General features: G+C 35.3%; 2 protein-coding genes and 1 non-coding gene across 8 annotated transcripts in view; 1 reads left to right on the top strand and 2 right to left on the bottom strand.

Moving 5' to 3' along the window:
• The window catches only part of Ccdc152 (coiled-coil domain containing 152), a 42,111-nt gene extending 36,663 nt beyond the window's left edge, over positions 1-5,448 (top strand). For 2 of the 5 annotated variants that reach the window (XM_074077539.1, XM_074077536.1), the window contains 3 exons: positions 1,764-1,891; positions 3,919-4,002; positions 4,249-5,448. In XM_074077539.1, the coding sequence (XP_073933640.1) occupies positions 1,764-1,891; positions 3,919-4,002; positions 4,249-4,371 (335 nt within the window). In that variant the 3' untranslated portion in view covers positions 4,372-5,448. Of the gene's footprint in view, positions 1-1,763; positions 1,892-3,918; positions 4,131-4,248 lie in introns of all 5 variants that reach the window. The other 3 variants (XM_074077538.1, XR_012449185.1, XM_074077537.1) reach the window with 3 other exon arrangements.
• On the bottom strand, positions 3,207-3,332 carry LOC141424526 (small nucleolar RNA SNORA51). The gene has a single exon (XR_012449437.1). It is a non-coding gene; the product is annotated as a small nucleolar RNA SNORA51 (small nucleolar RNA).
• On the bottom strand, positions 4,475-13,320 carry Selenop (selenoprotein P). Of its 2 annotated transcripts, none has more exons than XM_020164243.2 (5): positions 13,187-13,320; positions 10,668-10,883; positions 9,699-9,911; positions 7,899-8,016; positions 4,475-5,923 (listed from the first exon to the last, which is right to left on the bottom strand). In XM_020164243.2, the coding sequence occupies exons 2-5, from the start codon at positions 10,868-10,870 to the stop codon at positions 5,315-5,317; spliced, it is 1,143 nt and encodes a 380-aa protein (XP_020019832.2). In that variant the 5' UTR covers positions 10,871-10,883; positions 13,187-13,320; the 3' UTR covers positions 4,475-5,314. The 2 variants fall into 2 exon arrangements, with proteins under 2 accessions (XP_020019832.2, XP_020019833.2); XM_020164244.2 differs by having other exon boundaries at positions 5,237-5,923.
• Positions 13,321-15,458: the final 2,138 nt, after the last annotated feature.

The raw sequence follows: 15,458 nt of genomic DNA, 5'->3' as shown, positions 1-15,458 counted from the left end.
AGCTGAAAAATATTTTGAGCTTGAATTATACAGGAAACACTACATATCAAAATTTCTGTAACACGGCTAGAGCTGTATTTATGGGTAAATTTATAGCTTAAATACAAATATTAGAAAAGGCTAAAAAATCAGTTATCTAAATATATCAGGACACTAAAGGGAAGGGAAAAGAAACTAAGCCCAAAGAAATTAAAAAGAAGAAAATCAGTGAGATATCAATGAAGTTGCAAACAAATACATAACAAGAAGAATCAGAGCCAAAAATTTTGAAGACTGATAAAATTGATCAAGAAAAAAGAGGAGTACAAATAACCAGTATCAGAAACAAAAAAGAGGAAATCACTCCAAACTTTAAAGAGAATAAACTGCATAGTTAACCACTTAAGTTTAAGAGCTTTATGCCAATAAATTTGAAACTTTTTATAGTTAAATTAGCACCCTCCATCATTCTCCTTTATCTTCCCTCCTCTCATTCCTGGAATAGTTTCAACAGGTCTCATTTTTCTATTTACATACATGAGTACCTAATATTAACTCTTCTACACCCTAATTTGAAACTTCTGATGAAATAGACATGTTTGGGAGAAAAAGAAGCACACAAAGTCACAAGAACAAATTGAAAATCCAAATTGTCCTATGTCTATTAAAGAAATTAAATCTATAATAAAATTTCCCACAATGAAAATTCTAGTCTCAGATGACTTTTCTGGTGAAATTCTGCCAAACATTTAGGAAAAAAAAATTATGGCAATGTTGTGCAAACTCTTCTAAAGCATTTATAAAGAAAGGTAACATTTCCCAGTTCATATCATAAGACCAGCATAATCTTAGTAACAAAATCTTTCAAAGGAACTATGGTAAAGAAAATCATATGCCTGTCCTCTAATAAAGTATCTGAAGATGAATCCACTTCACTGCTTTAGTTCTCATTTTAAACATAATTTCTCATATCTCATATCTTCAGCAATGCTGCCTCCAAGTACATAATGGTTGCAGACTGGCCCAGGTGGTTAGTTTGTATAGTTAAGTATGTTCTTCTGGGCTTTATCTCTTCACAGGCATAGATGGGACCTTTATACTAGGTTCCTGATCCTAAACCCTGAGTATGGGTTAGATTGACTAGTGAAGATGGGAAGAAACATCTCAACACAGAGAGAAAATAAAAGCCAAGATATTTAGAGGGGAAGACACAACATGTTAGAGGAAAATAGTTCATTTCCTACATTTTCATTGCATTGCACATAAAAGTTCAGTAAGAGAAAGACTGTGGCTAATGCTGGATTCTTTGACCCCTTTAATCATCAGGTAAAGGAAAAGGCAAGTGACTGAAGGTTTCTAAGAAAGTGGTTGCCATTACTTATAGGTATGCTCTAGGAAGATTCACCTGGCAACAGTGGGTAGGCAGTAGAGGCTAATGATAAACAGTGATGTTTAAGAGTACAAATTAGTTTATTCAAAAGCATTTGATGAATTACCTTTGTATTTCAAGCATTACATAGGGGCTTGTCAAATATATAGAGAAAGTATTATATACATAAAGCAATTCCTAAAATATCTTTTATTAGTAAAATTTACTATCTTGTGAATTGTTTAAAATACTTAAGAAATAAATTCATATAAGGGTGGAGGTGTGGCTCAAATAGTAGAACACCTGCCTAGCAAACCCAAGGCCCTGGGATCAAACCCCAGTACTGCCAAAAAAGAAAAAGAAATAAAAGCATATAATATTTTTGAAATATTGAATGAAGTTTTGTTTTATTTAGTTGAATTAAATGAAGAAAAACATAGAGAACTAATAGAGAAAAAGGAGGTGGAAATTTCAGAGTTAAATGCAAAATTAAGAACTCAAGAAAAAGCAAAACAAAATGAAATAATCAAGCTGCATCTAGAGGTAGGTACTTTAGAGCCTGCTTGGTCTAAACCATTCTTTGATTACTTTTCAACACAGTGAGATAATTTTCAGGACTGGAAAGAATCCTATGACAGGACTTCACACATGCTTATTCTTTAGCAAAGGCAATACTCAATCACCATACTGTCAGCTACACTGCCTCTCAGCAGTTGACCTGAAGATGGAACTCATTGGAAGGTTCTGGTTTCCAGGGACAGTGTTGTTTCCTCTGACCATGAGGATAATAACTTAGGAACTACCTTCATTTTACAGTGAGGTTTACACAGACCTCATCAGACCACCATTCCAACATGGGGAGGGGTATTTCTAATCATCAGCATTGCTCGCTCCCCAGCAGAAATTGTGTAACCTCGGTAAAGCAATTAGAAATTCCTTTATTTTATTTCGGATAAGAGTGACAAATTTCTACCTAATAATTTCTGTGACAATGTATATCATAGGGGCAAACAAACCAACTTCCTTTAAAAAAATTTAAAGAGACTTTAAACAGGGCATAGGCATAGGCTGAGGCTCCAGCTCCTTGTGCAAAAGCCTTTTCAGTACACTATTTTACCATGCCAGAATCTCAAAGATACTGTTATTTTGACAAAATATTGTCTTTTAAAATTTTTTCTACATTCTACTAATCTCCCTTTCAATTACTCTTCAATGGCTTCTTCTCATTTCGACTCCCACTTTACCTTATGTTGTAAGAATTCATAAGTCTTTACTATTTTCATAAGTTAAGATAATGTAGAATTTGTTTTCCAGAAACTTTTAGTATTCCTGGCATGTTTAATGAGCTACTGTGGGTAATGACTGGACAGAATGGGGATTTATGTTGACTTTAAAGGCTGTTTGCCACTGCTGCCTTCTGACCAAGTGTATTCACAAACCACAGAGAAGGCTTGATGATCAACTGAAATACAATAGGCTATGTTTCAAGATCACCAGCTTCTAATCTACTGGCCAGAAATTTGCATTTTATTTGCTAACTGTGCCTTGTTGTTATCTGACCCTTACACAGAGTTTTTGTTGTTTGTCTTCATTATAACTATACATTTCTCTTCTCAAAGCAGAACACAATGTCATGGATAGTTTAAGCTTAGTTCTCAGAGAAGCTACACTAAACTAAAGCAGAAAGAAAGAATTATAATGAAATATTGTCAAAAAAAGGACTCTAAGAATGGCTTATGGTTCGTTTTCACTTGATTCAGTTTAATTCAAACCAGCAAAAATTCAAACTAAATTCTAAAAATCATATCCAAATTCTAGTATTCTTCACAGTTTCTACATCTCATCCCCCACCCCCACTCCATGTCTTCCCACAGTACAAACCAAGCACAGGGCCTGGACTGAGGTATATTGGGTAGGTTTACTTTCCCTCCTCTTTCTATACAATCAGTGCAAGAACATAGCCTGTTTTAAGCACCAGGAGACCTTATATATTTTCTTGACAAAAGAACACATGGTAATGTGAATTTTTTTTTTCTATCTTTAAGTTAAACTAGCTTGTTAACCCCAGTTGCATGATAAGATCACCTGATGTTGGCTGGGGATGTAGCTCAGTGGTAGAGCTGCCTAGCATGTGCAAAGCCCTGGGTTCGATCCCCAGCACTGCAAGGGAAAAAATCGTATTTTGAGAAAAAGATTATGCTAGCTACACTCCAGAGTCCCTCAGGGAGTGCCCAGGCATTTGGTACTTTCCCCAAATAATTTTAACATGCAACCAGATTTACTCGTTTGTTTTCATCTTTTTTTTTTTTTTTTTGGTGGGACTGGGGTTTTGAACTCAGGGCTTCATACTTGCAAAGCAGGGACTCTTCTGCCTGAACCACACCTCCAGCCTTAGATTTAGTCTTATTTGGATATTCTTTCTTTAAAATTTTCTTAAAGATTTTTTTCTATCATGTTTGTAAAAGGATATCATGGATTAATGGTTGTTTCTGATTGTTGAACTAGAAACATTTGTTTCTAATTGTTGAACTAGAATGTTCTCAATAACTTTCTTTTTAAATTTGGTTCAGTTTGATGCCAAACTAGCAAGAGTTCAGACGAAATCAAAATCATATGCAGATGCTTCTGTTTTGCCACAGAGTATCTACAGAAGGGTATGTGAGTTTTCTCCCAAGACTATAACTTTAAATTAATTTACTTATATTTAAGTTTTCTTGTATCCTTATACCAGTTTTTCTCTTTAAATTTGACAAAACTGAAGTTATAGACCTTTCAAAGTAAGGTAGGTATCTTTTAAAATATAAGCATAAACCAAAATTATATTCTTGTTGTTTTGCTATTCCTTATACTTAATCTTATTATTTCTGAATTGTAATAACACTTTTTTTTGCTTCATTTAGAAGCTTCAACATCTTCAAGAAGAAAAAAATAAGGAGATTGCAATTCTTCGTAGTACCATTTGCGACTTAGAACAACGCCTTTCTATTAACAAAGATTCACACCTTAAGCGTAGACGGTTTTGAACACAGCAGTAAATTCATTAGTTATTATTAATTTATTTTAAAGCAATAAAAAATTCTCTTCTACTTTCAATATAAATTACTGTCTAAATAATAAAGAGACTGCTTTAAGCTTTTTAAATTGAGTTTATTTAGACAAATCCATACCATAAGCCATATGTTCTGCATTCTTCCTTAATAGTACTATCCATAAAGGAGTTCTAGTTTACAGAGTTTATTTTCCCTGTTAAACCATCATTGACTATGGAAATACTCTTAAGCAGTCTATATATAAGACAACATACTTTTCTTTACTGTTACATTTTTCAAGACAGCCACTCAAAATTCAGAAGAGTTACAGAATTCTAGATAAAGAAAACAAGATACAAAGGTTGTATTTATGATAGTAAAAATCAAGATGAGTCTTAGATATAAAGATAAATGGATTTTTAAAATGTAGTCTTATATACTTTTCTGCAAATATGTTAATTATTTCCGGATCTTAAAAAACAGAGTGCATTTCTTTAAAGGTTTAATCAGTTAAAATTATAAGATCAAGAAGACAAAGATTACATTGCTTTGAGAGATGAGTAAAGAAAAAAATGGAAAATATGTCTTTGTTGTTCTTCCTCCATTCTAAATTACTAACTATCCAACAGAAACCCCTAGGTTATAGTTTATGTTTCTGTCCTCATCAATGCAAATAGAATGCTGGAAAAAGAAAAAGAAAGACACATTAACCAAAAGCTGCAATCACTTTTCAGTTGCCCCATAATAAAAAATATGGTTTGGGTCAAAATTTCAATGGCATAAAATTTAAAATTTAGAAGCTAATCTGGTACATTTCTCCATGTTTGTACAAATCCAATTCCTGTTTTTAGTTCACTGATTAATTAGTTGGCTTGTAAAAATTCTGTAAATTAAATTGTGCCAGACTGAACTGGGGAATATGTCTTATTTTAAATATTTAGTTTGAACGTCATTTTCACTTTTTTGACCTATTATTTCAACTTCAGTTGGGGCTGACTTCTGTGGGTTTCAGCTGCTGATTTGCTTGTCAGGCAGCTGGAGGTGCTCGGCACTGACAAGATTCAATGACTTTCTCCTCCGCAAAAAGTCCCTGGCAGCTACATAAAGATGGGAGGTTTTCTGCGCACTGTCAGGTGATTGCAGATCCTGTTTTTTCAAATATCAGATGTCGACAATGGCAGCAACAGCTACTAGATACTGACTCTGAATCTTTGGACAACTTACACAGTAATTGGTTTACACATCCCTTTCGGCAGAGCTTCCTTTGTGCAAGTGAAGGTTTTAAACCTTCACTTGCTGGCAAGTCTCAGCTCTCCAGGTAACCCTGTCTCTGCCTATGTTGGCCCTTATGGAGATGGTGGTGATGAAGACCTAGAGGAGAGGGATGCTTAGGGATATCTGGTGCCTCTAGTTGCTGACTCTCTGAAAGCTCACTGCTCCTAAGGGGATGATGCCCGTGCTTGTGATGATGCCCGTGATGGTGATGTGGATGCAGAACTTCAGTAGCCGAAGACACATTTTTACAGAAGTCTTCATCTTCAGGAGTCTGGAACAAATTTATAAATCACATACATTGATGTGAAAATTTGTTTGCAGAGCTAATATATGCAGAATTCCAACTAATTAATTAGGATAGTGCTGGCTTTGTCTTTTACGCATCATTTTATTGGAAAAGAGTCTCATGTTAGTCTCAACACCTACACTTTTTATTAAGGGTTTAAAGAGAAAACCAAGCTACTATATTTTGTAGCTGCAGAAGCAAAACTACGTAACTTGGCCTAAAGAACTTAAGATTGCAGTGAAACCAACCAAACCAAATTCTAAAATCAGTGTGTTACCTGGAACTCTTCACACCTGTGTCAACAAAGCATCCAGTCTATACTGCTTTCTGAAGCGAAATAGTTTCTCTCTGATACTCAATAAACGCTGCTCAAAACTGGTAGTTTTTTATACTTCAGCATATTTTGGGAAATGTTTTGAACTTCTCCAGAGCTTTGCTAGTGTATTTCTACCACAGTACTCTCAGGTGACATGAGCAAAGTACTACCTGTTTCTCATTCACCATAATCTTCCATGCTGCATGATACTAGTTCTTTAGTTTGCTGAAAGTCATCATTGTGGTGCCCACAAAACACAGACTCAAGGCCTACATGTAGAACAGCATATCAAACCTCAACCTAACAGTGATTTATAAACAAAGTTATAAAATCAACTTGAGAACCTAAAGACTCCAACATGATACAACTTAATATTTGAAAAGTTTTAAAAAGTTACAAACTGAGTTTTTAGCATATGATACTGAGGTGCATTTTCTAGTTATTTATGAATTATTTCTAAATGAGAACTTAGTATCTTATTATAAATAATTTGATAAATGTTTAAAGTAACCATTTAATAATTATATAAAAACCTAAAGGTAGTAGTCATTAATTTCACAAGAACTACATCTGTATGTCACTGATTCTGTGACATATTTTTTCACATTTTATTATTTCTAAAATAAAAGTATGTCCTATTAATGATGGTGTTTTAGCATTGTACCCTACACAACATTGTGTTGGCAGTATTTTTTCTTAATCATACATCAATTTGTCATGTAAATTATGACATCTAGAAAAAAATTTGACTTGGCATATCAGATACATAGTACATTATTCTTATTTTCATGTAGTTCATATATTTTAAACTTTAAACAAGAATTGTTTCCGCCTTCAATAAAATTGAAGAAGGTTTGTTTATAACTACTAAGCATTTACACAAATGCAAAATACATTAAGTAATTAGTATAGGTTAGATAGTACTTTATTTGCATTACCTCAGTCCTTGTCTTTAAAATTAAAGAAAATAACACTCATAGGATTATTATGAGCATTAAAATGTGGGAAATAACTAAATGATAAAGTACCTGTGGTACCGCTTACCAAGTAAATAAATAATTTGTTAGTATTTGAGGTGACTTTTTTTGAGCCAGGAAAAATCTGAAAATATAGTTTATAAATAAAATTCAAAATTGGTCTTAGCCTGAGTTCACATTTTGGCAATATGCCCTATTAAGGAAATACTGCTTATAATTATTTTCTTTTTAATATGAGAGAAAACAAATCTAATAGAAATTTAAAAATAAATTCTTTATCTTTTGTTAAAAAGTATTTAAATATGGCTTTCTTATAACAATGTTTTCATGGTTATTAAGAAAGAAATACTAATAATGAGTAGAAAACTTACTCCATTTTAAGTAAATGCATCATTCAACAGAATGGGAAGATATAAGTAACTGAAATAATGTGGTCTACATTGATTTTTATTTTCTAAAACACTTCTACATAAAGACAGCAATATGGATCCTTAAAATAAGTTTTAAAGTAAACATTATATAACAGAAAATGTGTGTAATTGTAAAAAATTATTTAATTTTAATGCAACAAAAACATTATCTAACTGATCATAAAACACTAATTTATTTTGCTAAGCTCTTAAAAGATTTCCTTTCTTCCCCCAGTAAAAATAATTGAGAAAAATACCCTGAGAGAGCAGTTTCCACATTTCTTTGCACAGTAAGCAATCTTAATGGCTTCTTCTACATATGGGAAGGTTAGGAAGGAATAAGGCAAACCAAGATGGTATACAAGACGGCCACATCTAAAAAAAAAAATAAACAAAATGTTATTACAATATTTTCTGTATTGTGGTCCCATTCAAGCCAGATTGGGATAGGTATTCCATGGATAGGGTCTACAAGTGAGCTCCCAGGGACTGTAGAAAAGGTCAGGTCATAGCAAGACTGCAGTGAGTCTAATATTAGCATTCTGAAATGTTACAGACATATCAAAAAATAATGTAAAAAATGTGTGATGTAGTCATTGTGACTCGGTCAAATATAATTTTGTGATTGACCTATATATTCTACCAGAGCCCAAACCACTGACTTATAAATTAGGCTCTGCAAACCTACATGAATTTTTCTTAACTGATAAGGCAGCATAAATTCAACAGAACAAGAAATCACAGCATAACAAAGCTCTCCAAGCCTTGACCAGTAGCCCATTTTTTACATATTTTTGTGATTCTAGGGATTGAACGCAGAGCCTTGTGCATGCTAGACAAGCACTCGACCACTAAGCAACCTCCTCAGCCGTTGGTTTTTGAGACAGGGTCTCACTATGTATCTCACACTGGCCTTGAACTTACTATGTAGCCTAAGCTGGTCTCAAGTTCAAAATCCTCCTGCCTCAGCCCCTTAAGTACTGGAATTACAAGTATGTACACCATACCCAGCTCAGCCCATTTATTTAAAAGTATCTCTGATACAACAAAAATTTCAGCACAACAAAAGAACTAAAATTAGATCACTTGCATTCTGAGAAATGGAAGGTTGAAATATCCTCTTGCCCACATTTTATCCAGTACGTATAGCTTTATGTGAATGTCAAAGTGGTAATAAAACAAAAATCTGTGTCTTATTTTAAATCCCTTACTACTAAATACAAAGCAGGAAGGAAACAAGTGGGAAAGTTATTAAAAAACCTAGAGGTGAGACAGTGATTGTGAACACAATATAGATAATACTTAGGATTTAGAAAGAATTTGGTGATTGACCCGAGATGCATGGGGTGGTGCAAGTCAGTGACACAAGCCTGTCACAATTTTCCAAAGGAAAGACAGCAACAATGCTACCACACGTGAGGGAGTCTGATTGCCCAATGTTCTGCAACATAGTAGATGATGATTGGGATGGAGGGGTGGGAAAAGGTAGGCACTGAAGATTGTAAGATATGCCTTAGTGCTTGGCTGCATCTTTCCCAAAGCAGGTTGTTTCATACAATTCACACAAAAGTTAAAGTCAAAACAAATTTTAGGAGAAGATCATTGATCCAGATTTGAACAATTGAATTTAAGGTGCCCATGAATATATCTATGAAATGAATATCCTGATTTGGAGGTCAGTCATTGAGTTTTGTATAAATTTGAGATCATCGGAGTATATGCTGTAATTGTAGTCAGTTAATAGATAAGACTGTTCATACAGAATGTTCAGTGTACAGAGAAGGAAATCTAAATAACCCTGAATAACACAAGTATATACCAAATAAACAGCAGAAGGATGTGGAAGGAAGGAGGAAAGATGGAGAAAACCAGCAGAGCATCATGTCATAGAAATCAAAAGGTGAAAGTGTTTCCAAAAGCAGAAAAGTGACTTTTCACTTCTTAATGTTAAAAAGAGATTAGTACTGAAATGTGACATTTAACAATAAAGATTGATGTAAGGTGAAAGCAAATAAATACAAAGATGTATCTCTTAATCTAGAGTAGGGACAACACACCTGTCATATATGAGGAAGTCATCTTTTTCTCCATTTAAGAGAGTCCAGACATCTGTTTGTTGTTCTTCTTGTTGATAAACAGGAATATGGTCTGAAACCTTGTTTCTAAGATGTATGTATTTTAATCGAGAAGCGATTCCTTGGTGATTAACAACAACATAAGAAATATTATAATATCCTTCTTGGTCTAGTTTTACTCGAAGGTCATCCAATCTAAGGTATTTGGGGAGAAAGTACATAAAATGAATAATCTCATTTCATTTTACTATTGGTTTCTTCTCTCTTCCTCTACAATTTTTTTCTGTGAAACTCTCCTTATCATTTTTGACTGACCCATATTTGTTCTTTATGTTGTAAGACTGAAGCTTTCATTTTTTTAGAATTTTAAAACTTGTGTTGTTAAAACTTAATGCTAAGTGCTTACACAAACATTTTCACAAACACATGTATATGTATATATATGTATAGTATATTTATAAATTCATTTTACAGATACAGAGAATTCTACCCAGTAAATACTTGGTAACTAATCCAACAAATATTTTTGATACTTGTTAAATAACTCAAGACCTTTGATAACAAGTCTAGTGTTCATCCTACATTGGCAACACACTTCTGCTTCTTATATTGAAGTAACTCCTTCATTTGCAAGAGTGCTTTTTCAAACATTTCATTACACAAGTAACACATAGTTAATAGAAAGTTATAAAATATAGGTTAAAAAAAGAAGAAAAAATGTTCAAATCCCCAGGAAAACCACTATAAACATTTTAGGTTATATCTTCCTGGTCTTCTCCCTTCTAATTTGTTCTATGCAAACACAGACAATTTCTTCAAAAGTGTTATTTGACAATTATATAGTTTCCATTTTATTTTATGTCCGTTTGTATATTTATTAACTTTTAATTTTTTAATTAACTTACTAGGTTTTCCCTAAAGACATAGTAAACCTCAGAAAGACTACCTTACCTGGACGCCTGCAGAATGCACATGTATCAGCTGGCTTGAAGAAGAGCAACCACGGTCACTGTACCGTGGGAGTTCAGCATTGGATTCTCATCTCTTATACTCCAGGCTGGAGGTTGCTTACAAATGGAGCTTTCGCCCTGGCTCTCTGTTCCTCCATAGGGGAGGAGACAGAGAGCCAGGGCAAGCCCCAGTCTTCTCCACATTGCTGAGGTTGTCCTGTAAAAGAGAAAACATGTAGTCTTCTTCATAACATCACAGCCATAACTGAATTTCTATAAATCCAGCAGGTATAATTCTACTTTATAAATAACTAATCCTTGACTCTTGTCTGTGCTTTGTTGGGCTCAATATGCCATTGTAATGAGCCTCCTTGTACTAAATCTTCCTGTGAATGGAAAAGTATCACCCAAGAAGCAGGGGAGTTGTCAAAGCATTAATTATCTGGTGTAGCAAGACAGTGTAGTAAGCATGCTATAATTCAGGCTCATAGTCTAGGGAGAGATCGAGGAAAAATCCCAAAACTAGAAAGTCAGTATATTTTTAGGCACTGATCTGAGATTTTAAAAAAGGACAAGCAGACTGGTGGCATGGCTCAAGTGGTAGAGAGAGAGACATGCAAGCTCAAAACACTGAGTTCAATCCCCATTACTGAAAAAAAAAAGGCACAAGCATTTTGGGGGAATAAAGGGGGAACAAAGTGGGCTAACAATTACTTTAGAATGAACCCAGGATTAAAGCATTACAAGAAACTCAAAATCAAATTGATCAAGGCTCTAAACACTGGGCATAGTAGTACACGCCTATAACCCCAGCACTCAAGCAACTATTTCTTCCAATATTTTTTAAAACCAATATTTAAAAAAGAAGGAGCATGTTTGGACTGAATATGGGAAAAATTTTAGCATGATATTTACATTGTTAATAAATTGTTCTTATTCTAGCTATCATTTATTGAGCATTAAAAGAACTATACACAGTGCTAGGCACATTTACACATCATGTCGGTTACGCCTTACAACAATTGAGGAAATGTAAATGCTGGCTTTGAGAGAGCTTTGGCTTGCTGTGATCACACAGGCAGTGAGTCATAAGACAGAATGGATTCGAACCAGTCTGTCAGGCCCAAAACATGACCTCTCAGCCACGGTAACATGGTGGTAGTTTTTATATGGATCTCATAATAATTATAGAAGCCAGTTTTAGGGAAAAAAGAACACCAGAATAATTTAAGCTGTTTATTTCTTAACAGAATGGCTAGATTTTCCCTATTTTCTAGACTAAAGTCATGTCAGCCTTGGGTCCAATTCCCCGTACTCTCCTTCCCCCAGAAAAAAAAACAAAACCAAAAACAAATTCAGTAGTTATAGAAACTTCAGCATAAAGACAGCACTAGATATTCTGCCAAAGAGATAACTTCAAATGTCTAACTGACAGGCTTAAATGGAAAAAGTATTTTCCTCGTTTAGGTTTCTGCTGAAAAAAATAAGCCATTGGCAAAGGTTAGTGGATTAAAGAACTAACACTTTCTGATTTTCCTATTGTAATCAATATTTTTAATTTTGTTTGCTTAGTCATTTTATATATTTTTTATTTTAATTCTAACTATCAACTACATAAAAATAATAGGATGACTTAAGAAAATTGGGCTGGCAGAGTGGCGCAAGTGGGAGAGCTCCTGCCTAGCAAGCATGAGGCCCTGAGTTCAAATCCCTGGGCCACAAAATAAAGAAATAACTGGATTTACTGGAGACTGGTCCATTAACAATTGGAAAGTAGCTGTAAATTTCATCAGTCTCACTTTTCAATTACAAAATCTAGATAAATTGTCCACACACTGACCTACATTTGTTTTAAATTCCCTACTACAAACGAGGCATACAGACAGACTTTTCTCCCTGTTCAGACTTCGAAGTTCAGAGAAGCTCCATTCACATGGAGGCTCCCATTCCCCACACAAACTGAAGAGCTTTGCATTCCCTCACCGACCAGCCGATTATGACAGGTTTAACTCCTTCCAGGGTGGCCCTTCCCCACTGTGGATAGAGCCTGCTCCCCCTCTTCCAAAACTGCTCACAGCATCCAGACATTTCTGCAACACTGTAGCATAAGTACATCTCAGTCTGCCTTCAAATCCACAAGGCTGTTTTTTGGGGTTTTTTTTTCCTCTGTTCTCACTCTGCATTTCAGTAGGAAATACTTAAATTTGATCAAACCATACTACCTCTATACAACATCATACTAAACCATACAACATCACCACCTCCTGCAGAGTGAAGGAGTTGATGTCCCCAGCTGCCCCTGGGCTCAGCTGTGCAGAAATCAATAATGCCAGATGTGACCACCAGGAACTTCACCCACCACACCCAAACTCAGACTCTTGTTTCTTTTTTATTTTGTTAATTCCTTTACTTGTCTTTTCTAGGTCTTCTTTAAAGGGAAAAACAAATTTTATCAGATTCAAAAATATTTACTAAACTCTAAAAGAATCAAGTATTGGAAAACACAAAGTTCCTACTTACGCAACCTCTTCCAACCAGACAGCTTCCTTTCCCTCTGCTTGTCTGCGGCAGCTCCACAAAGCCCGGAGAGAAACTCTGATATTTATAGTCCTGTTGTTTACCTCACCCCTCAGCTGTAGTCCAAAGTTCAATGCTCTCTCTGCAGGGACCTTGCAAGCAGAGCAAGTGCCTGAACTGATTATGATGATTATCAACTTAAAAAAAAGTGGTGAGCACTGTCTGCATAAAAGGGAAAAAGTTTTGACAATTCTTAACTTAATCTCTACACTTTTCAGTCACCCCATTTAATGGTACAGTCGAGGGCGGGAGGAAGAGCTAAGGGCAGAGAAGGCCTCCTGCTCACGTTCTTTGCTAAACTATAGCAGGAAAAAGATTTGCTGAGCCAGCAAGTTATGGGGCAGCAGTATTAAAGAAAAAAAAATTCTTGTCTTCCCTTTCCTTTGTGAAGATGAGGGCTAATCTCACCCACTTTGTTCAAAAACTCACGTGCTGCTTCAAATTATTTTGATCTCCTGCTGTTACAGACTTGTGTCTATGATTTTTCTGTTTAAAATTTGAATTGTATGAGAATTTGAATTGTAGAGAACCTCTGCTTTTTTCCTTTTCATTTACAAAAAGGAAATAAGAAAATAGCTTCCTATCTGAAGGAAATCAAGCCTCATTTTCATTGTCACAGAAGTCCTAATCCCCTGGAATTTTTAAAGATCTAATGTGAAATATTTACAAAGAAAAGTATTCTGTAATTAAAAATTACTGGTAGTCATTGGACATGGAAAAGGTTTAGAAATGTCATAGTGTACAAATCAAATAGAAAGCTCCTACTCTTTCACAAAGAGGAAAATTGCGAGTTGACACACTTGAGTGAGGTAGAGAGCAATGCACACAGTTCCATAATTCCCCCCGCTTTCATTCTGTGTCCTGACTGAAAATCATAGAATATCTTCACCATTCTGTGACGCAGCCAGCTACAGGGTTTTTTCTGCAAGTTTGAGCCAAAGCCAGGGCCTGGAGCATTCTTTATCAGGCACTGATAAAGGTATTTAAAGTTATTTCCTAATGCCCTGAAAGAAAATAGCGCCCCGCCCCAGGCCCAAATTCCTTAAGCCCTCATACAAAGCCATACACTGCCCCCTCACTGCAGACATACCTAAGGGAACATCCCTTCTCAGCAGCACTAATGAGCAATGCTTCAGACTGAGCACCTGGTGTGTAGTGCTTTGTAAGGTTTGGGCACTGTTTTATGGCACTACCCTGACACTGCTTTTGGGGCAACTCTAGCTGTGGGATCAGCAGGACAAAACACAGTGATAGATGATGCTATCCCTGGATAGTGATGGTTTTCGAGTAAGCCTTGCTTTTACTCTCAAGGCATTTTGTACAAACAAATCCCTGTTGACCTCCATGTGCTAGATACTGCGGGACAAGGTGCAGGAAATACACCATTCTTCCCTAAAGAAACTTCATACCAAATGAGAAGCCATCTGAAGCTCAATTCTGCTTACTTGTTCCAACCAGCAGGTATTTCCCTCAGATTTGGGCCTCAGATTCCTTTAAGAATTCAATGAAAACACTTCATTTCTCACCAGGAGAAATAATGCATACATATATACTTGGTTTTTAAAGGAATCCTGTTTTTAAAAATCTTGGTATGTGCAGATAGTCTCCTCTATCATTCAAACTTAGTTGTGTTGGTCTGTGCAGCAGGAAAGCAAGCATTCCATTGACTCTTCCTTCCTTTGCATGTGACTTAGAAAGCAGCTTCTGCCCCAAAAGGATTTCAGCCAAGTGTACAGCTGGCTCCAAAAGAAAGTACCCAGCCATTGTGTGTCTAAGCCTGTGTATGTCTAAAACCCCCAAAAGGCAAAAGGAGAAGATAGGGAGCTTATTATGATTGAAAGAAATTCCCTCTTAGCCTCTTCTGAGCTGGGCAACTTGCAACCATTCAGGATTTTCACAAAAGCAGAATTTGCAAGCAAATATTGATTGGATGTTAAATCAAATTACATTAAAGGAAACAAATGTTTATTGGTTGCTTCTGAGAGGCACAAGGCTAAATTTTGAGACGATGGAAAATAATAAAAATTCAAAAGTGTTCTCAAGGACCTCAGAATCAAATATGGTAAACAAGTAAGCAGAGAATACATGCTAAAATGTGATTGTGTGTAGGATAGCCATGAGCACAAGGTTCTGTTGAAACATTGGAAATGATAAAAAGGAGTTCTGAACCCAGCTGGAGATGGGGTAGGTACAATGAATTTAGCATGCACTCGAA

This window comes from Castor canadensis, chromosome 6 (genome assembly GCF_047511655.1).
Source record: "Castor canadensis chromosome 6, mCasCan1.hap1v2, whole genome shotgun sequence".
Taxonomy (NCBI): Eukaryota; Metazoa; Chordata; class Mammalia; order Rodentia; family Castoridae; genus Castor; species Castor canadensis.
The sequence above is the reverse complement of the archived record's forward strand: the minus strand, read 5'-3'. Positions and strand labels throughout refer to the sequence as shown.